The 21,812-nt window shown below is 38.5% G+C and overlaps 1 protein-coding gene across 1 annotated transcript; it reads left to right on the top strand.

Moving 5' to 3' along the window:
* The first annotated feature begins 965 nt into the window (after positions 1-965).
* Positions 966-18,714, top strand: LOC134793598 (uncharacterized). The gene is made up of 8 exons (XM_063765221.1): positions 966-1,124; positions 9,634-9,741; positions 9,827-10,734; positions 10,816-11,048; positions 11,362-11,525; positions 12,732-12,866; positions 13,537-13,621; positions 14,396-18,714. The coding sequence occupies exons 1-8, from the start codon at positions 1,065-1,067 to the stop codon at positions 14,503-14,505; spliced, it is 1,803 nt and encodes a 600-aa protein (XP_063621291.1). The 5' UTR covers positions 966-1,064; the 3' UTR covers positions 14,506-18,714.
* The last annotated feature ends 3,098 nt before the right edge of the window (positions 18,715-21,812 follow it).

The raw sequence follows: 21,812 nt of genomic DNA, 5'->3' as shown, positions 1-21,812 counted from the left end.
ATGCCTTTCATTATGTAGCAGTCACATAAACTACTATTGTCAATAGCATTCTGGCCCATATCTCATTATCATCGTATCCATTGTTGATGATTGTTGATAACAAATTCATTATATTTTCATGTGTCACACAAGTACATACCAACATTCCAATTGTTTTGCGAACTGAAACGAATGACATGTATACCTATTTATAGTATAGTTCTTAAAAATTGTGTGCCTATCTATTTTATAAGAGAATAATAATTATCATTTTGTTTAGAATTAACCGTTGTTCCCACTTAATATCAGTATCGTGATCTTGAGTCTGTTAATAGTTTTAAAATTGATCATTTCGTTAATTGACGTTTCATGTTATTTAATGTTTGTAATATTTGAATTATTATTGTTTTATGACGTATGCCATTGTAATGCAAAATTAATGATAATGACAATACTACTTCAAATCTCCCGCCATCAGGATAAAGTTACCTATGATGTCCGGTAGGTGGCGTGAGAGAGCAACTAAAATGGTATTGCCCATGTGCTCTTACTCTTAGACTTATTTATTTTAAGTTTTAATTGTTGTATTGTATCTATGAATAAAATTGTTCTTTGGCATTTAATAATTATTTATACATGGTTATAATTATGTATAGCTTTACACACATAGGTAAAGTACTTCCCGCCTTATCATGCCGGTGTAAACAAACCGCCATGTTGTACAAAATGGACGACCCATTATAACTGGTAAGTGTACGTAAGTATTCTGAAAACAAAAATATTATAGAAAATAATGACCTGATAAAATACGGAAATAATAATAAATAATTACTAAATAGATCTGTCAATATAAAGATTTATTATTTACTAAAATTTCTTGCAAGGAAGTCAGTCGACCGATGACGTCAATCTGTATTACAAGGTGGGCCAATGAGGTTGTCCGACGGTAGGTCACGTGGGCTTAACCCTCCAATAGGAAAATAAGCCATTCTTTGTGTACCTTTTCACATAGCAATAAAACAGATTGTGGTTTTTATGGAGTGAGTGGTGTTATATCTGTCAATCTTATGTGTTTAAATACGTAAATGTGTGAAATTCAGGATTTTGCTATTGAGCATAAGGATATTTATATAAAGAAATATTCGGTGAGTAAAATTTTTCGATTATTCAGTAGTATTTACTGTTGTTATTGTAAAAACAAGACGTACAGATAATGGGCAAGTCCACTGCAACATAGTTAACATGCATGTCCCGCTCTTTTTAGTGTCATTTATTATTGTAGATTTTATAACGATCTAATTGCAAGAATAATTATGGTTTTATACAAAAGCATCCACACATTTCCGAAAATGATATAGCGGCTCTTTTGCTACATTAACATTTCACTTGCCGAAAGTGGCGGGAAATGTTCTCTTCCATTCCACTGCACCGATGTAATTCGTGAATATTCCTTGATGTTTTTCGTGAAATCTAATGCGTATTAATAGTAAATGCTATTATTTTAATTGATTATTATAACTAGGCTCCGTATTTTATAGACATGTGTAGTAATAGTAACGGACTATTAGGAATTTGTTTCATTATTTTTCGTCTCACTCTACCGTGCACGTGGTGTAGTATTTTTGTCTTTGTCAATCGATTTATTATTTTTAAATATTCATGTTTTTATCAACAATACGTTGTTTTCAATCCGGCTTACGGCTAACTTACTTATTTCTAACCTTACTTTTCAATCAATGGATGCGTATTTTTCTGTAATTATCAATCTAAATCCGTTAAAAAGGCGCCAATTTGCCGTCAATGAGTAGTTGTATAGATACAACCTGTCGGTATGTTCATTTGTATAGTGCATGGTGTCGAAGGAGTGAGGTAGAAAGGTATACCTAGGAAAAGGAGGCAAAATGTGGTGGATCAAAGAGTAGACAATTTTTGCAGACAGGAAACATTTTATATTCTCAAAAGAAGTGACGGTGTTTTGAATTTTCTTGCTTGACTCAATATAACTGAACTGTTTTATACCATGAGATATTAGGTGTACAATTAATATTATATTTTATAAAATTAAAAAACCTATAAAATTGGTAGGGTAGGGGACGGGACTATTTTTAGAAAACCCTTTTACCAAAAAAGACAAATTTCACCAAGTAAGATTTCTTAATCAAATAGATATTACGATCTCTGTCCTGTGGGACTGCTTCTGCTTGTATCTATCAATATCAATTGAATTGAATTGAATTGGAACTTTTGGATTCCATCGATTCGGCCATACCTAATTATAGTGTCACCAGGTCACCATGCCTATGCCAACAAAATGTCTTTATTGATTTTTTTTAAACTACGTCAAATTATCGGTAACTTGCGATCGCGCCACCTACTTTGTTAGTATTACATTTGCTTTTTGAAAATTGTATAGAAAATTTTACGTCAAAAAAATATGAAAGTACCTAGTACTACTAATCTTTCTCCCCTATGCCTTTGCTAAAAAAAATATGTTGATCCTTGAGTAGGTACAGGTACCAAATCAGCGTATTGTAGCAATGTGTTAGGTAACAACCCCTATTACTATCTACCGGTTGCATTCAGTTTTGTACCTACGCAGCAGTTGTTCCCACGGCCGATTTCGAGAATTTCAAAACGTTGAACAATGAACGATCACGCGCATGTAGTAGTGAAGGTGCACGAGGGTTGCAGTGTTCCGTCTGCCTGTCAGTGTGTGCTCACAAACACAGCTATACTACGACGGTATAGGGCTATTGACTTGACTGCACTCGACGAGACTGCAGGGACGACGGGGCAGGGCGTGTCATTCTCAAATACCAAATGCACCGGTGACGGTGGTGACCCGTGAACCAGTGTAAATCTGACCTTCGGTATAACATAGCGGGAACCATTCTGGGGATCAAGAAATATTGGCACCATTACGATAAGAATTGTATCGTGAATTAGATAGCAAGCTATGCACCATGACGGCATGTCTACGGTCTACGATACAAAGTTTCTTAATAATATAGTTATGGTCATCTGTATTTTTGTAACCTTTTAGTTTGTATAGTTAGACAATTAATTTCTTGATAGATTTTATCTTCTATTTAAAACGTCACATGAATAGGAAACATGAAACAGTCACACAACACACAAACAGCGAATAGGTAATCTGACCCCGTCCTACAAAGAAGTTTGAAATGAATTTAATAGTAGCGAGTAATAGGTACATCTATGAAGCGCACTACATTTCCGTTCTCTCAGAAATGTTTAGGTCGTTTCACGAAAGCTAGCGCGGGTTAGCTATGAAAATTTTGGCAGTTCAGTACAAATTTCGTGCCAGCTCTTAAAAATTTACCCATACATAGGTAAGGCCTGTCCGATTTCTAAGATCAAGTTCGCCATACATTTACTATGGCGTACTTGATCTTAGCAAAACGGACTGATTATACATTAAGTAAGTTACAGTCCTAACCATAAAGAAAGGCCATACCACCGAAGAATGTAACGTTTACCCACTAAATTAGCAACTGTCCTAAGTTAAATAATAACTTTAGGTCCCTGCAACCAGAGATGGACAAAATTTATTCGAATAACTAATAAGAATAACAAAATTTATCGCGTATGACGAATAAAAATGACGGATGATTATTCTTATTTGAATAAATTACTCGTCGAATAATTTATCCGTGAATAATTTATTCGTCGAATGAATTTCCACGAATAATTTGTTTATTGGAATACCTTATTAACCCTTTGACCATTATTTTTTTATAGCAATGAATCGAGAACTTTAACGATACGCACAGCATGAATTTTCTTTTTAATGATTTTTGAGAAAGAGAAATATATATATTATTTCGGGGTTTCCGAATTATAAGACGGCAATATGTTTGCTGCTATCAGCCAAGGGCAGTAAGTGACAAGACCGTCATGTCAGTTTGCCGGGGGAACTACGGGTTGCATGAAGTATCTAAAATGAATAAATTAAAAACCAATAGAATGATAAGAAATAATTAAAACCTTTATTTAACTTAAAAATATTTGTTTATTCTATTTATAATATGTTTAATATAAAGGTAGGTATTGTATATTCTTTCCAAGTCGGTATTGTAATCCCAGCAAAACTGGATAGGTTGCTAGCATGTAATAATTTGAAGTATTGAATTAAGCTATTGCTCCATATATAAATCAATAACAATAGTAGCCTAACCTACCCTTTCCTTTAATAAACACCAGACACTATCCAGTGGCAAATATATTGCCGTCTTAATTTTTTAAAATTATCAAATAACAGATTTTTTTTTCTTGAAACTTTATATCGCCAAACTTGTCTCTGAAACTAGAGAATTGTGACTATCGGATAAATCCAGCAAAGAAAATTTTATTTACAAACATTTTTGTTCAAATGTAGACAATAGTTAAAAATCTAAGTTCAGGCCTAAGAATCATCATTTAACAAGGGATGGAATAACGTTTATCAGCTCTCCTTTTTTTCGTAGATTGGTACGAGTATATTCTCTTATGCGAACCAAAATTTATATTAACTAACAACACGTTCATTGAGAAAAAAAAAATCTGAGTGGTATGACGGCAAATATCTTGCCGTTACCCACTAAAGGGTTAACTTTTCAGTTTCACAACTACCTAAATAATTACTGTAAATATAAATATACGCTGTGAGATTCGCTCCCAAAAAACTTTAATATTTTTCGTGGTATTATTCGAATGAAATAACGAATAAATCATTCGTCATTTGAAAAGTGGTCGAATGATTTATCCGCCGATAAATTATTCGCGAATAAATCATCCGCGAATAAATCATTCGCAAATAAATCACTCGCGAATAAGAATATTGTGAATAATTGTTTATTCGAATGATTATTCCGATAAAAGTTTATTCGAATGATGCCCACCTCTGCTACAAACCTACCTGCCAAATTATGCGAGTAACAAATGATAAAATTAGCGTAACTTACCTTTATAATCTATTGAAAATAATGAAAATAGAAGAGGAAAGATGTTGGGACACCTTTTAATACATGTCGATTAGGCTGGTATTCCACCTGTCCAATGTCAGTGCGTCTCACTCTCTCATTAAAGCAAAATGTGAGACGCAATACACATTGGACAAAGAAATTGGATAGGTGGAATACCACCTTTACTTACCTTACCACCAAGACCTTTACAGAAGGGAAAGTGGAAGTAAGGAAGAGAGGGTAGCCAAGACGATCTTAATTGACTAAGTAAAAGAAAAAGTAAACATCGTGTCGTATGACGCATCAGGCGGTCAAAGAGAAGAGGATAGAGATACTTGGATAGTGGTCCACCGACAAGACCCTAGCTCTTGAATACATGATGGCGTTTACGCGGGACGAGTTAGATAAAAAAAAATACACCCACATATAGTCTATTTTCAGTTAGTCTAGTTAATAACAGTTTTCTATTGAAGTCTGTAAAAACATTGACAGAGATATCTAGGGACTGGCCTTACGGGCAATAATAATGAGGCATGACAGGGGCCAGTACAGCGGTGTGACACCGCTACAACGCGATTGGTTGATGAGTTCGCATCTCGCGCGCGATTGGTTGATGAGTTCGCAACACGCGCGCTATTGGTCGTAACACTCGTAACTAGTTGCGTTAGACTACACGATTGGCTGGAATTCGTGAGTGACACCGCTGAACTAGTACCCTTTTAGTGCCCGTAAGGCCAGACCTTAGATATATACGTCAATGCCTAATTATAATTACCTACATTTAAGTACAGTTTGTTTGAATTCAATAATCCCTTCCGTCTTGGGTCCGAAGCAAAAGATACTGTCTACATCTGTTTTTATGTCTTTGAATCTCAAACATAACCGCTTGCACCAAACTGTTGATTTCGCCGGCCGGCACAAAATAATACCTAATCCATGTCACTTCAGTTTTAAGCACACTTACAAGTCAATATTCCGACTGCATCCAAACAATTTTGAGTATTCAGAGGGATCTAGAAAATACCTCTCATCGAATCAATATTGCATGTTTATTTATAACTTCAAAATTGACAATATTTCCAAATAGCCCACTCCTTTCGCATAATATCCTTCTTCGACCTGCTATTTTAAATATCTCTGACCTGAATAAATTTAACAATTTAGAGCACATATTAGGACATAGAGCACCTACCTACATTCTCCAGTTACGACTAGGCTCTTTAGCCGAAGGTCGGTCTACCTATGCAGACACCATCTCTATTACATTAGTTATTAAAGTTAGTTCCATTCTTCGCCTTAACAGCGAAAGCCGGGCTCCAAAACAGTATTGTGAGGATTCCTCACGTCTGCATCCTCATGCAACCGGGATAAACGGGCTGTTCAAAAAGGTATTTATTTGGTGGGACGACTTGATCTGACTTCCGTCACTTACCTATCGCATTTTTTTTATTGACTTCACTATGCATATTTTATTCATGAAAGGTAATTTGAAGTTCTAATGAGGGTGGTTTTCCATTTCTGGTACCTAGACAGATTATTTAATGCTATGGGTTTATTCAAAACATTTACGTGTACGTGTTATGAGTTCAGTCAGAACTACGTGCAACAATAAGTAGTAGACCGCCGAGTTACTAATTTACAGAGAGGTTGTTGACCCGATCGTCGTCATAATCGGTGGAGCGCCGCGAATCCGCGAACGTTCAATGTTTCTTGTATTAAAATACGAAAACGTACCTACATTGCCAGGTATATAGGTATTTAACTTATGTTTTAACTTATTCGATATTTCGAAAATATAATATATTTACTTTCCTCCCTTCGTTTCGAAAAGGGAAATTGAAGACCGAGGGGATGGCGCCGCGCATGAGATCAATACGGAACCCCTGATATTGCGCGCGCATAGGGCGGGTTGTATGGAAATTTGTAGTCCCTCAGATATGCAATGTTCACATACATTTTCCTCTGCTACCAATAAATACTACAAAATTTTCAAATTTGTCTAATTTATAAAAAAAAATCATAATAAATATTAATTAATTATGAGGAATAACTCCCTTCCACGAAAAGAAATGTATTAATAGCTGTTACGCGGCTCCAAAATTATTAATTATTTTAAGTACCTACTAGAATCTGGTGTTTAATAATTAACAGCAGGACCTACTATGACTTGTCTATTTCATATGAATAGCTAATAATAATTACACTCTAAATTGTAGGAACACGTGTACAATTTCCGTGCACGAGTTCGGATGATATTTTTCTCGGGCGTCGATTTTTCCGAGTACTCTGTGCGGCGGCTGAGGCGACCGCTTCGAGTTCAAGGCGACCGCGCGCGGTCAGGTTCGAGGACACGGCAACGCCGGCGCGGGCCCCTCGCGGCGCCTCCACGAGGGTACACGATACCCCATACTTCTGAAAACGTAACCATCTTCCGTTTACTACAAAGGATGTTACAGACTGTTCCTGTGTCCACTCTCTGACCGTAATTTTGATTTGGGTTAGGAATAGTACGTATAGTTATTTATTTATTTAATTTTAGCTGGATAAAATAGGTACGACTTGGAATAGGTAAAGGATGTTTTGTGAATGAGGGGCTGGGCTGCAATGACTGCATCCTCCTTTTATAAAAAACTTCATTGCCTTCAATATTTATGAACCTGTTAGGTACCTAGGTTCAGTAAGTAGGTACTTACTTCAAGTACATTTCATGAATGATGAATGCAAGAAGGATATGAAAAAAACTTCCTGATTCGATTATGAGGCTTGAAATAGGTAATCTCACGTGAGCAAGATGAACTCTAGAGGTAATAAAGACTGAGTTCATGGCCTTCTGAGCCACGACTCTGCTACGAAAAAACGCATAGACTTTTGTTCGACTTGTGAAATATTACAACTGAATAATCACAGACGAATATAACAAAAAGGCAGGCTAGGCATGTCACTATGAATAATAATTTAGTTGTTTTGTTTAAATAGTATATTAGAGTATTTTAAGGAATACACACGTAAGGTAGTTTTTGCTTTAATTTACATTTTTAATTGTTATTCACTGTGTAATCTGTGGGAACGGCGTGAACTTCACTGAGCGCGACTCGCCGGCTGCTGTCGTTAGGGGTCGGTTCACCCTCGTCCAACCCGCTGTTGTCTTCTCTTTCGTCCACCCTACTTTGAGCCTTCTCTTTCTCGCGGGTTTTTAAACCAATTTATCAAGCGACGGGAAAATGTTTGCGCTAATCATTTAAAACGGATTTCATGCTTGTAGGTGTGGTGATTGTTTACATTGAAGGTAGTAAAATCCTAAACACCTACAATCCATTAAAGCATGTTCAATCTTATTTTTGTTGGTAAACATCCAAAACTTGTAATTGATAAAGAAATCGTTTCGTGTTCTTATCTGCCGTTGCACTCTTCTTGCTTTTCGGTGCTATGTTTTTTTTTTCCTATCTTGAAATTACGGTCTGAAGCCTGATAACGTACGGTAGAGTCAATAATAAGGTCAAAACATTTTTGAAGATTAATAAATTATACCTATTTATGTTCAATCCAATTATTAAATTTATTGTTAGTAGACTTGCTTTATTATCTCTGTTACCTAATGTTACCGGAAGATGGAAGTTGATTAATAATAACGTAATGGGCCGCTGTACGCCGAACGAGTTTATTTATAGTCACGGCCGGCCCGTGTACGTCGAGTAAAAGTTCTACAAAAAGCATCGTCCCAAATCTTTGAAGCCTTCGAAACGTTTTTTATGCATGCCGCCCGCTCGGCCGATCCAGTCCGGTCCCTCGCCGACAACGAGGCATGGGTTGGTATAGGTCTATCAAAAAAAAACGCACGGAATGTTTTTGAATAACTAGATAAACTTTAGATAAATGATCAAAAATGTTTGCCAGTATTCTAGTTTCCTTGCAAGTAGTCATTGCGCTGTTACATATTAGTGTTAATTGATGTGACTAAGATATCGCTCAATTTAGAACATTGAACATTCAATAAAACTAGATGCCAGTCTAACAAAATATCAATTAACAAGTTGTAGGTTACTGTATAAAGTTTATGCGAATTACGGTTTTAATTTTCGCCACACTATGGTTTGGTAGCGCATACCACAAGCAGAACAGGTTTCCACTACTACTTGCGTAGTGGTTTCATTGTGCTGCCCTTCCCGTCCCGTTCCACTGCACGCGGCGCCCGCCATCTGCGCTACACAAAATGGCGCGAAAATGTGCTTTCAATGACTGTTCTCTCTAATCAAACTGAAAACGTTCCCAATTTTTAGGGTTCCGTACCCAAAGGTATTTCTTTTAAATATTCCTGGCGAAATAAATAGTCGAAGATAATGGTATCGTAGGTATAATGCGATGATTGTTGTTGTTACCAGTCTGTTCATTTAAAATTTTTATCTTTGTTTTTTTTTTTTGGCCTTTATGTTTTGTAAACATTTCGTTATTTGATTAAAACAAAACTAAAAATTATTTTACTTTTAAATTTAAATTTGGAGATTTGGGAGTGGTTTAGATTCCATATCTAAAAACGCCACGACGGATGACGGATTGCGGTGGTTGCGGGTTCAAGTCCTGCCGGAAGCGTACATTTTTCCATTTTTTCCTTTAATATAAAATTTGGAATATCTAGAAAAGCCATTTTGTTCATATTGGATATATAATGTAAATTTTTTGTCGTTTCCTGTTTCAGGGGTGCTCAGAAATGGACTTATACATCACCGACTCACTCCAGGATATGCTGGACATGGACATCAAGAACGAGATGGCTACAGATTTAAGCAGTATAACGGATTTTCCGGTTAGAAATCACTCATACCTACATCATACATTAATCTTCTGAATTTATCTATATCCGGAAATAAAAAATAATATTTGTATTTCAGGATTCCCTGGGATTAAATTTTTCCGAACTCCCTCCCCTATTAGATATGGATACAGACAATTCTTCGATATGGCTCAACAACTCGTCTAATAGTTTTGTTCACAATTTAGACCTGTACGGTTCCGAAGCAAACGCCGTAATGGTGAATCCTAACTCTGTAATGCCGTCCACATTCGCTGAAACTCCGGTAAAGAGTATTGTTAAGGAAGAGGCGTCAAATTTATTACTAACGTCAGCAGCCAGCGGTGATTCAAATAGCAACACGTCGGCACCCAGCCCTAAAGAGGAGAAGAGCCATCTTACCTTCTCACCGAACACGATCAAGGTACCTAAGGTGGAACCAGAGGAGCCCGTTGTCAAGAAACCCCTTGAAGAAGCCACACAAATGGTCATCTATGTGCGGAAACAGGACAAGCATGTAGTGAAGGATTTATTTAAGGACTTGGACACTAGCAAACTGAAGACCAACACCACGCCAACGCACACTCAAACCGTCAGGATAAAGGCAGCTCAGGAACTAATAAAAGTCAATAATAAAAACTGTTCAATTCTGAACACGAGCCAAAAAGTAACGCAACAATTAGGAACTAAAACCATTATCTCCGGCAATATTCATATATTAGACGCACAGCAATCTAGGACAATTTTAGCAAATAGTAACAAGAGTCAAGCGACAATACTAATTGACAACTCGTTGAACAATAATAGGCAAATAATTAAGACTTCGGTCAACGGAGCGTTTACAGTGGACGCGAGCCAAGCAAAGTTCGTAAACACGACAACCAAGCTCACTGCCGGGGCGGGAGAGTTCCCTAAGCCCGCGTATTCTTACTCTTGTTTGATCGCGATGGCGCTCAAAAACTCGAGGACCGGTAGTTTACCCGTGTCAGAGATTTACAACTTCATGTGGTAAGTTCAGGAACTTCAGTTAAATATTCTACTAATTATAGCATAAATGGCGCTTATATTAATCGCTTTTGTTTCTTTCAGTCAACATTTCCCTTATTTCAAAACGGCTCCAAATGGCTGGAAAAATTCAGTACGTCACAATCTTAGTTTAAATAAATGTTTTGAGAAAATTGAAAAGCCGTCGACGAATGGCAGTCAAAGAAAAGGTTGCTTATGGGCGATGAATCCGTCGAAAGTGGGGAAAATGGACGAGGAAGTTCAAAAGTGGTCGCGGAAAGATCCTCAGGCTATTAAAAAGGCGATGGTTTATCCAGGTTCGTAGAAGTTCCTTTTATTTAATGTCAAGTTTTTCTAACTGTCCTATAGCACAAAGTAACTAGATCGTTTACTTACCAATCGAATCACCTAAATACGTTCGTCCAATAAGGTTTAGCAATCTTATTTATAATGCATCCAAAGCCAAAGTTATTGAAACTCGATTTCGCGACTTGCGACGTAAATATGGACGAGCCTCTACAAACTTACTGGAGTACGGACTGGTAGAACCGACTGACCTGAGTTGTTGCCAAATTATTTTAGATATTGTATTAAAACCCTAACATTCCTGATGTCTATTTAACATTCCAGAAAGCTTAGAAGCGCTAGAACGGGGCGAGATGAAGTACAGCGGAGCGGCGGGAGACGCAGAAGACGACGACGCAGACGTAGACCCCGACGCCGAGCTCGACGCGGACGTCGAGATCGACCCCGAGATCAAGACTGAGGTCGACGAGGAGGAGATCATCGAGCAGGTGTGTTGTAACTCTGTTAGTAGCGCTAGAACGGGGCGAGATGAAGTACAGCGGAGCGGCGGGAGACGCAGAAGATGACGACGCAGACGTAGACCCCGACGCCGAGCTCGACGCGGACGTCGAGATCGTCCCCGAGATCAAGACTGAGGTCGACGAGGAGGAGATCATCGAGCAGGTGTGTTGTAACTCTGTTAGTAGCGCTAGAACGTGGCGAGATGAAGTACAGCGGAGCGGCGGGAGACGCAGAAGATGACGACGCAGACGTAGACCCCAACGCCGAGCTCGACGCGGACGTCGAGATCGACCCCGAGATCAAGACTGAGGTCGACGAGGAGGAGATCATCGAGCAGGTGTGTTGTAACTCTGTCAGTAGCGCTAGAACGGGGCCAGATGAAGTACAGCAGAGCGGAGACATAGACCCCGGGTCGACCCTGAGGTCAACGAGGAGGAGATCATCGGGCAGATGTGTTTTAACTCAGTTATCGTAAGACAAACGGATCAACCACGGAATATAAACAGTATAAGAAGCTGGAAACTCGTATACACCTTTATTATGGCGTTCTAAAAGTTGTCTTATGCTTAAAAGTCACGAAAATTTCGTGTCCGCGTCAGAAGATTTTCAAAGTCAAATGTGACGAACATCGGTTCGCGAATATCAAGATTTCTGTACTTAATGATGTTTAACATCTAAGTAAAAATGTTGAGCATAAAATTTGCGACAAGTTATGTAGTGTGTAGACTGTAGTCTCCGCATGACCTTGAAGTGATAAGGTTAGGGCAGGTGTGCATAATTGTAAACACATCAAGAGTAGAGCAGGTGCGATGTGTCCGGGTGACCTTAAACTCACAGGAAATATTATGGAGCAGCTTGATATTTGCGCAATTTGTCAGTAGTGTCTCATCCTGTTTATAGAAATGGGAAGAGGAGGAGGCAACTATTTTTTGCACCGATAATAACTATGGTGATATTCGGATGACTGGTGCGACATTGACATTACCGCTGCGGCCTCGATGTGGGCGCTATATTCTGTCAATTTCCTTGATAAAATGCGTGACGGATTGAATGTCATAATCGCGGCAGTAATCGGCGGCGAACGTCACTCATTCTATCAAGGAAATTGATAGCGATTATGGTTTGTGCAACTAGCCTTAGAAGTGCCTGGCTAAGCCATTATATCTTTATTAAAATTCTTTAAATGATTGCAGGAGGTGTCGGACCAGGAGCTGGAGGTGGAGGAGGTGTCAGGCACGGGAATGGTGGGAGGCACGTACCGCCTGCTGGCCGCGTCCGGCGCGCTGCACGAGTACCTCGAGCCCGACGACGACGAGAGCGACATCGAAGTGAGTACACCGCCTGTACACCGTGCTGCAGGTGTCAGACAGGAGCTGGAGAGTGGAGGTGGTATCAGCACGGGCATGGTGACGGCACGTACCGCCTGCTGGCCGCGGGGGAGACAGTTGTGTATAGTGAACGCCAGTCGAAGATGGAAATGATGACGTGACGTGGCCTATCGTCGTATGTCGTCCCGAAACATTTTTACTTTGCGATTGGCGTTTGTCGATAAACAATTGTCATCTTGGCTAGGCCCCCTAAATGTCGATACGACACATGGTACTTTTGCATCCAATCCACGCAACATGTTGCAGAGTGCAGTTGCATTCACAACTTTCTAATCTTCCTAAAAAAAACTCTTGAACTTCGGTCGCAAGGCAAAGCAGTACACGCAATAGCCTGATGAATCCGCACTATTGTCAATTGGTCACCAATTTAAGGCAACTAGGTACTCTGCAACATGTCAATAATCAGTTATTTATTTCGGAATTTTATAGTGAATCATGTCGAAAATAACAATTTTTTTGGTTGTGTTATGTTGAAATGGTTTTAAATCTAGTTCTACCTAAAAAAAAACGCTACAAGCCGACAGTTGCAAAACAATTCATCGGGCTATTAGTTTATAGTTTACATCTTATATAGTAATGAATATTAAGGACTTCTTTCATTTGGTTCCAGGTGTTAGATCAATCCTATGAAGAAATCGATATCGACGTAACAAAACCCATGAAGTTTGACCTATCAGTCACAGAAAATTATACAAGTAAGTATTCAGTAACGAAGAATTGATTATTTAATGATATCATAGTGGTCTGTGAATTAAAAGAACTTCAAAAACACAATATACAATACACTCTTGTTAGCGTACTTGTAGGCTCATACGCCAGCCGGATTTGATGCTATAGACGAATTCGCGTCCCCAAATTGCATATAGCAACAATAACGGGGTTGGCCGGTCGAAGTACTTATTTAGTTTTAGCAGATGGCGCTAGCATAGCTGTCCCTGTCAATCCCTAGAGTTGTGTAAATTCTTTGTTTTTTTCAATGGATTTTTATGCCAAATCTCATAGAAAAAACCGGGCAAGTGCGAGTCGGACTCGCGCACGAAGGGTTCCGTACCATAATGCAAAAAAAAAAACGAAAAAAAAAAAGCAAAAAGAAAAACGGTCACCCATCCAAGTACTGACCACTCCCGACGTTGCTTAACTTTGGTCAAAAATCACGTTTGTTGTATGGGAGCCCCATTTAAATCTTTAATTTATTCTGTTTTTAGTATTTGTTGTTATAGCGGCAGCTGAAATACATCATCTGTGAAAATTTCAACTGTCACGGTTCGTGAGATACAGCCTGGTGACAGACAGACGGACGGACGGACGGACAGCGAAGTCTTAGTAATAGGGTCTCGTTTTACCCTTTGGGTACGGAACCCTAAAAAGGGGCAAGCTATGATGGCGCCATCTATGCAAACCTTTGACAGTTGCCAACTCCATAGCAGCAAGTATGACATTGTCATCTCATGGGGTGTTATTGTTAACAGTTCATTCCGCGAAGAGGGCGAAGACGAGCTTCATCTACCAGCCGGTGACGACGCAGGCGCACACGAGCCGACGGAAAACGCCGCTCGTCAACCGGGTCGCGCTCATCTAGACCACCACACACACACACACACATGTGATCTACAGGGGTCGAGGCGGTAGGTAGTTTAGCGTAGGCGAACCAGTGATCGTTCTGTTCCATTAAAAATTAAATAATGTCAAATTCGAATTGTAATAATTAAGTTGAGCGTATGGTGCCCCTTTTTGGCACGTAAAAAGTATGCCCGTATTGTGAGGCCGTTTAGCGAGCGGACACTTGTTACATATCTTACACTGTATATTAGTTTAGTTTAAGGGGAATTCGAAGCTCACGCGTGACCGCTTCTGCGTTAGATAGTGAGGTCCGTGAAACTTTTAATAATGGTACTATAAAATAAATAATAGTGTTCAAACGTCGGCGATATACGAGTATGAAATGTTCCCATATTAGTTTGTAAGGGGCCGTGTTGCGGCCGCATTGTGAGTACAAAAACGTTTCTGCTACTGTATTGACACTTTTATACGCTTACTGTAATGTTGCGTTACGTAGCATTTATAACTATATTTTGCTAAAATTGGTAGTTATCCCGTAAACAGTAAAGCATCAGAATTTACTGAATGAAATAACACCAAATAATTATAGTAAATAAACAAATTGATAGTGTTAGTGAATAATTCATTCCATAGGCAACGGTTTTTAGTTCTTTACCAATTTGCGCGTAATCTATTGAGCATGGTTGACAGGAACTATAGAAATTAGTTGACTTATCGACTAAAGTCTCGGTACAGTAGCGCGCGCGCGCCATAGCGGGTATTAAGTAAGTTCCCACCGCTATTACATATTTATGTTCTACTTTACATAAGACAGTTGACACAGGCAGCTAGTCTGTTATGCAATATAGTGCCAAATACTGTTCCACGCGGTAACCAATAACTAAGTTGTGTTATGTCTATCTGTATACGAGTACTGGAACTATAATATGGCACTATACCGACTTGTAACCTCCCATCACGCAACTCTATGGTCTTGACAACAACATGCTATTAGATTCTAAGGTCGTGTCACGGAAAATGCAACGTGGTTCACTACGTCTTGTATTCGTATGAGTCAGTATTTGTCTTGAGTCAGTACTCGGACAATAATATAGAGCAATGAACTTGTATACCAGTTGGTATTGGTACATTGTATATGCAAACAGTCGAGACTAGTAAAATATTGACTTGACTCTTTTTAGGCACATCATTATTGTTTTGTTGTAAAGGCAAATAAAAGACGAGCGATGATGGAAGGTTTTTACCAAAACAAATGACTCTTCTCTGAGCCTACAGCCCGGGATCGTACCTGTCCCAACTCCTAACTTGGCCGGGATCAGAAAAGACTCATTTTTATACAATACCTCTCATTGATTAATTAAGTCTATTAAGTATGTGACGTTATTGTGTTTGTTGTTTGTTAAGTGTTTCTCGTACGAGCAAAACAATAAGTTTGTCAATAAATACGCCGGCTAATCATGTCAATAAGCTATCTATAGGTCATTCCAGGCGGTATCTTATGATATAGGTAGGGTGTGCTCAGTTAAATCTTCTAGTCGGCAGCATACGTTCTAAATAGACGGATGCGCTTGTCGGCTAGCCCTGCTGTTGTGCCTAGATTCTGTTATTTATGACGTATTGAATAATAACCATACATTATCCCCAACTCTATTGTGTTGGTATTTTCATTCAGCTTTCAGGATATTCATACATCTAATTACTGTAATCGTAATAAATAACAGCGACTAGTTTCAACATCAAGTCTTCCAGGCAATAGACAAATACTTTCATGAAAGTGGCTTTTACAGAACTGAATAAAGTTTGCTATTAGACTTTTCCAGTAGTATTTTAACTATTTTAAGTGATTGAATTGAGGTGCAAAATTATATTAAGGTTGTGTTGATAACGGTAGATCTCATGTCTTCAAGATCATGGTTTGTTACGGATAAGCACACCCCTAGTCCAATGCATTTAAACACGTTACGCGGTAGGGACGAGTGACCTGTCATATAAGTTCAAGACTTGTAATACAAGTGTTTTACAAGCGCTGCTTGTACGGAATACAATCTTTATAATATATATTTGGCCGGAAAACGTGATTAGACACATCTGAATAAATAATCTATTGTCAAGAAGTTAAAGAGTCAAATCATGTGTGCTTGTTATGGCGACCGTAGGTAGGTACCGTGACGACACACTTGCAATGCAAGAGTTTTAACTTTTATGACACGGACACATAGGATTGATGAAATTTCAAGTGATACGATGTTAGGAAAAGTAACGTGCAAATAGGACTTGTGATTTATTGGATGTGAATGTGTTAGTGAAATTGTGTTAACAAAAAGATTGTATTAAAAAAGAGTAATGGCGTAATGGACTGACAACAAAGCCTAAAATTTATAAACATGATCGTTTATATCTGGCTATACGTACAGTATTGTAACGTCCACTATTACCGTGAGGGGGACCTAATAAAACACAAGATTGTATTTACGTTCACTAACGGTACGTCTGCTCCCGCCGCGGTCTGTCCTCCGAATGCCGGGTCTGCCGCGAGCGGAGCGGACCGCAGTGCACATGTATTTATGTATACATTACAATTATAACTTGCAAATTAGGTTTATTGAAGTTTTCTATGTACCTATATCTTCATTGGCATGTTCAGTGGCATTCTTCTCCGCAAACATCGCTTCACGCGACTAATGTCAGTTGCATAGAACTGTAATCAATTTGTACAGTCGCCATCATATCGGAGCGACCAAAGAGCTCACAAATATCTGAACACGCGTTTATTGTCTGCGTAAATTGTTAGTCCAATCTGTTGACCATCAGCTCGACAATCGTTTATATTTTTGTCATTGACGTATAATATCTAAGGACGGGCCTGATGGGCACTCAAAATGGTACTAGTTCAGCTGACACCGCTGACGAATGTCACTCACGAATTCGAGCCAATCGTGCAATCTAAACCCAACTAGTTGCGTCCAATCGCGCTCGTGATGCGAACTCATCATCATCAACCAATCGGGTTTTAGCGGTGTCATACCGCTTTACTGGCCCCACTCATGCCCCATTCATATTGCCCGTAAGGCCAGTCCTTAGATATTATACGTCAATGATTTTTGTCGATGTTTCTTGCTCAGAAGAATCCACCTCAATACACTGCTGTCAAGGATGCGCTTTGCTGCATTACAATACGCATCCCTCCATATGCCCATTACTCTTTAACGGTATATGTAAGTAGCTAATTAGATCATGGCCCAAGTAACAAATCTGTCTTGAAGGGTAGCAGCGGTTGCGCACGTGGCGATTCGTTTTTAGTACTTTTAACTATTATTATGTTATGTAGCATCTAGGACCTAAAGTTCGTGTGTAAAAACGTTCGTCGTGCAGTGCACAGCCGCCCTAGTTTATGGATGTTGGTTAATCTGAAAGAAAGGAAAATGTAACTTGTACGACAAAATGTGACGTCATCAACCAAAAGGTACCACATTGTCGGTTGTAATAAGGCTGATTTCAAATTGAAGCTATATGGAAATAGCGCCTTATTGACAACCTACAGTACCCTTTTGGTTGAAAATGGCACAAATATTGAAATCACCAGCGTTCTAAAGTTGGAACGCAACAAAACTTTGTTAGGTGCATACTGCTATTATTATTGACATAATTAATAAAATTTCAATAGCGTGCAATGTGTAAATAGATTTAGCGGGAAATAATTTGCTTATAATAATTAATAACACTGCGTATGTTTGTGAATTTTTATTGATAATAAATTAATACATAAATACTATTTTAGCTACACTTACGTGTTTATGAATTATGTGTAAGCAAAACATTTGCTGAAAAAACGATAATTTTGTATTGCTTGAAGGTAAACCCCACTAAACTTGTCGTAATATATAGTAATGATGATATGGTTGCAAATGGCGTATTGGATGTATGTATCTAGTAGAACTGCCGCATAAAGCAATGCCAAGAATCTGAACTTTTAATATTGGACTTCCGTAAAGTAATAAATAATGAAGCATTGTAACGTATCTCTAACCAATTTTGTAACATAAAATAGAATTTGTATTTTTCCACTGCCAGTATTTCAACATCCATGTAAAATATGATTAAATAAAATAAATAGTTTGTAAGACAGCAGTAGAAATTTAAATGTAGGTTTATTACTAAATAATGTAAGGATGCCGAGTCGAATATGATTTTTTAATAACATTTTTGTAATAAAAATGAAATTCAATAAGTTTCTGTTTTATTTCTTAACCACACCCCAAATCCTTACATAACCATGACACCTGCGGAATTTCCAGACCGGTACGACCACACAATAAAAGAGCGTACTTCTATCTTAAATTCCGGCAACGCACTTACAACCCCTCTGGTGTGGCGGGTGTCCATGGGAGGCGATAATCGCTTACCATCAGGCGATCTGTCTGCTCGTTTGCCTCCTATACGATATACCGGCTGAAACTTATATTTTTTGAAAGAAAATAATTATGTTCCTGAACATAAATAGATAGGGTTGCCTAAACAAATATGGCCAAAGCTATCTTTAATTAGGGCAAGCGAAGCGAGCCCTCTATCACTATTCGACAAACTATGCATTCTTGTGGTACACTTTACGGAAAAACTATCGCACTATTAGGTTTGAAATTTAACATAGTAATTTAAATTCATGTCTAGATGTGTTATCAAACATAAAAATATCATTTTATAAACCTAAAAAAATAAAATAATGGAACACTTTGTATTACTACTAGCGCCATCTGTTAGAAAATATATGAAATAAAATTCGTGCTAATGTCACAGATTAATAAATAGTTACTACCTTTGTTACTACGTAACAGATACTTCATTCCCAAACAAAAGCAAAAATACCTACGCTATAATAGCCTACAGAACCTTAATAATTAGGGCGAGCGAAGCGAGCCCTATCACTAATCGACGAACTATGCATTCTTGTGGTACACTTTACGGAAAAACTACTGCACTGTTAGGTTTGAAATTTAACATAGTAATTTAAATTCATGTCTAGATGTGTTATCAAACATAAAAATATCATTTTATAAACCTAAAAAAAATAAAATAAAGTAATAACACTTTGTATTACTACTAGCGACATCTGTTGGCAAAATGATGAATTAACATTCGTGCTAATGTTAATTATTTCTTTCTCTAACAGATGGCGTTAGTAATAAATAAATATTGGACATTCTTATACAAATTGACTACTTAAGAAGGCTTGTGCTGTGGGTATTCAGACAATACGATACCTATGTGGTGTTTTCAAGTTCAATAATGTCGATGCCGTCGATGGCGCTTACGCCATTAACAACGATGAATACCAAAGTGGGTACAATTTTGGATTCAACCCACCTCGCTTCACTTGGTTTGATTCCCATTTTAGCAATTAAGTTTTTGTGAATACCTACTAGAACAATCAATCTTGCTGTATATTTACTGCCGAGGTCAATTTACTCGTATGTTTTGTGACGCTGACGATCTGACTCGACTGATCAGTCATGTTGTGTTAGCAAACTTATATCGGGTATTTTCAGTTCGAGATACAGTTTTAGCGCCATTCATTTATTACGTAAGACGATTTTGGGGTGGAGGGGGGTCGAACATATCTTATTTTTTCTTACAAGGGGGTGGGAGGGGGTTTTCATAGTTTTTAAGTAAGATCACAAAGATGCGATATTTTTTTTAATTTCTATGAAATTATGACGTTTAAAATAATACTTCCACACTCTATGCTATCAAACACGGTGCAGAGTTAGCTTAAATGAGCTCAAGTACCTTTGTACAGGTCCAAATAAACATTCATAAAAATATTTTTTTGAAAATAAATTATATTGGTGGCTGGACGGGGTCAGCCTATTCTTATTATTTCTTACATAGGGGTGGGAGGGGGTCAAAAGCTGGCAAAAATTGTCTTACGTAATTAATGAATGGCGCCTTTAGTGTTACTATTGCTTGGAACTGCTAAAATTATAAATAAAGATAAGCATAATTAATACAAACTTCAGTGACTTAGGGCCGATACAGACGGACTACAACCCGACTGCAACTTGTATGGGAACTGCACGCCAATCGAAACGTCGGCGTGCAGTTCAGCAAAATGACCCAGTACCCTGGCAGTACCTAGTGGAACTCAGGTTTGGTGTAACAAAGGCACATTATATGGTTTGGTCATCCGACTCATCTTGATAAGCACTTAGGAAAGTAGTACCCAAGATAGAGCCGATGCCGAACCCTGGCAGTACCTAGTGGAGCTCGGGTTTGATGCAACATACATAGACACACGCTGTTTTGGATATCCGACTCGTCATGATGATCACTGGGTAGATCAGTACTTTCAGTACCCAAGATAGCTGATGCTGAACCCTGACAGTGCCTAATGGAGCTCGGGTTTTATACAACATAGGCACACGCTGTTTTGGCCATCCGACTCGTCTTGATGAGCACTTAGGAGATTAGTACCTAAGATAGAGCTGATGCTAAACCCTGGCTGTACCTAGTGGAACTCAGGTTTGGTGCAACATAAGCACACGCTGTTTTGGTCATCTGACACGTCTTAATGAGAACTTGGAAGAGCAGTACCCAAGATAGAGCTGATGCTGGACCCTGGCTGTACCTAGTGGAACTGTGTGTGTTAGTTTATGTGCGGAGCAGCGTGATTACCGCCAGTAGGTGTCCAGACGGGAAAGTTTTTCGATCAATTGTGTGGAGTGGACGCAAAAATAAATTCAAGAACATTGGCTCGCTGACCCAACATTATGTAGGAAAGCCAGTTGGGTTCCTTACAAAAAGTACTGGGCGACCGTGTAGGATGTAATGCACTTATGAAATTGTATATTACGTGTGGATGATATTGGCAATTTGATTTTGTCGTCTGGACACGTTTTTAAAGGACAAAGTAAAAGCTATAACAGACAGGCGTACCTACCGGACAGCAACCGGTTCGGTACGTTAAGGTAGAAAACCTCCGCGAGCCCTTACAAAGCTCTGCTTTTTGCTAGTAATACCTGCTGCTCAGGACAAGAAGAAATGTACCATAATTACGCGCACAAAGAGTCGAGACTGTTTCCCGCCGTTCGAGTCACGTGCCAACGCGTCATCGTAAGAATGCGCTAGGGTTCTAGCTACTCTACCTATGATGATTATTGTAATAAAACGAATGTTGCGAATCAAATATGTTTTAGTTTTAATATAATGATTTATAATTTTTTCACTTCTCGGAATTCTCTGTTATTAAAATTTTATAAGTAGTTGAAAATATCCTAGATCGCGTAAATAATTTTAATAAATATTCAGGAGCAAAGCAACGGACAATCAACG

This window comes from Cydia splendana, chromosome 9, assembly GCF_910591565.1.
Source record: "Cydia splendana chromosome 9, ilCydSple1.2, whole genome shotgun sequence".
Classification (NCBI taxonomy): domain Eukaryota; kingdom Metazoa; phylum Arthropoda; class Insecta; order Lepidoptera; family Tortricidae; genus Cydia; species Cydia splendana.
Note: the sequence above shows the minus strand (reverse complement) of the source record. Positions and strands in the feature narration are given on the sequence as shown.

Coding starts and splice junctions, on each gene's coding strand:
- LOC134793598 (XM_063765221.1), top strand. CDS start 1,065: ATGTGTGAAATTCAGGATTTTGCTATTGAGCATAAGGATATTTATATA. Junction 1,125..9,633: donor TTTATATAAAGAAATATTCG/GTGAGTAAAATT, acceptor TTCCTGTTTCAG/GGGTGCTCAGAAATGGACTT. Junction 12,867..13,536: donor ACGACGAGAGCGACATCGAA/GTGAGTACACCG, acceptor ATTTGGTTCCAG/GTGTTAGATCAATCCTATGA.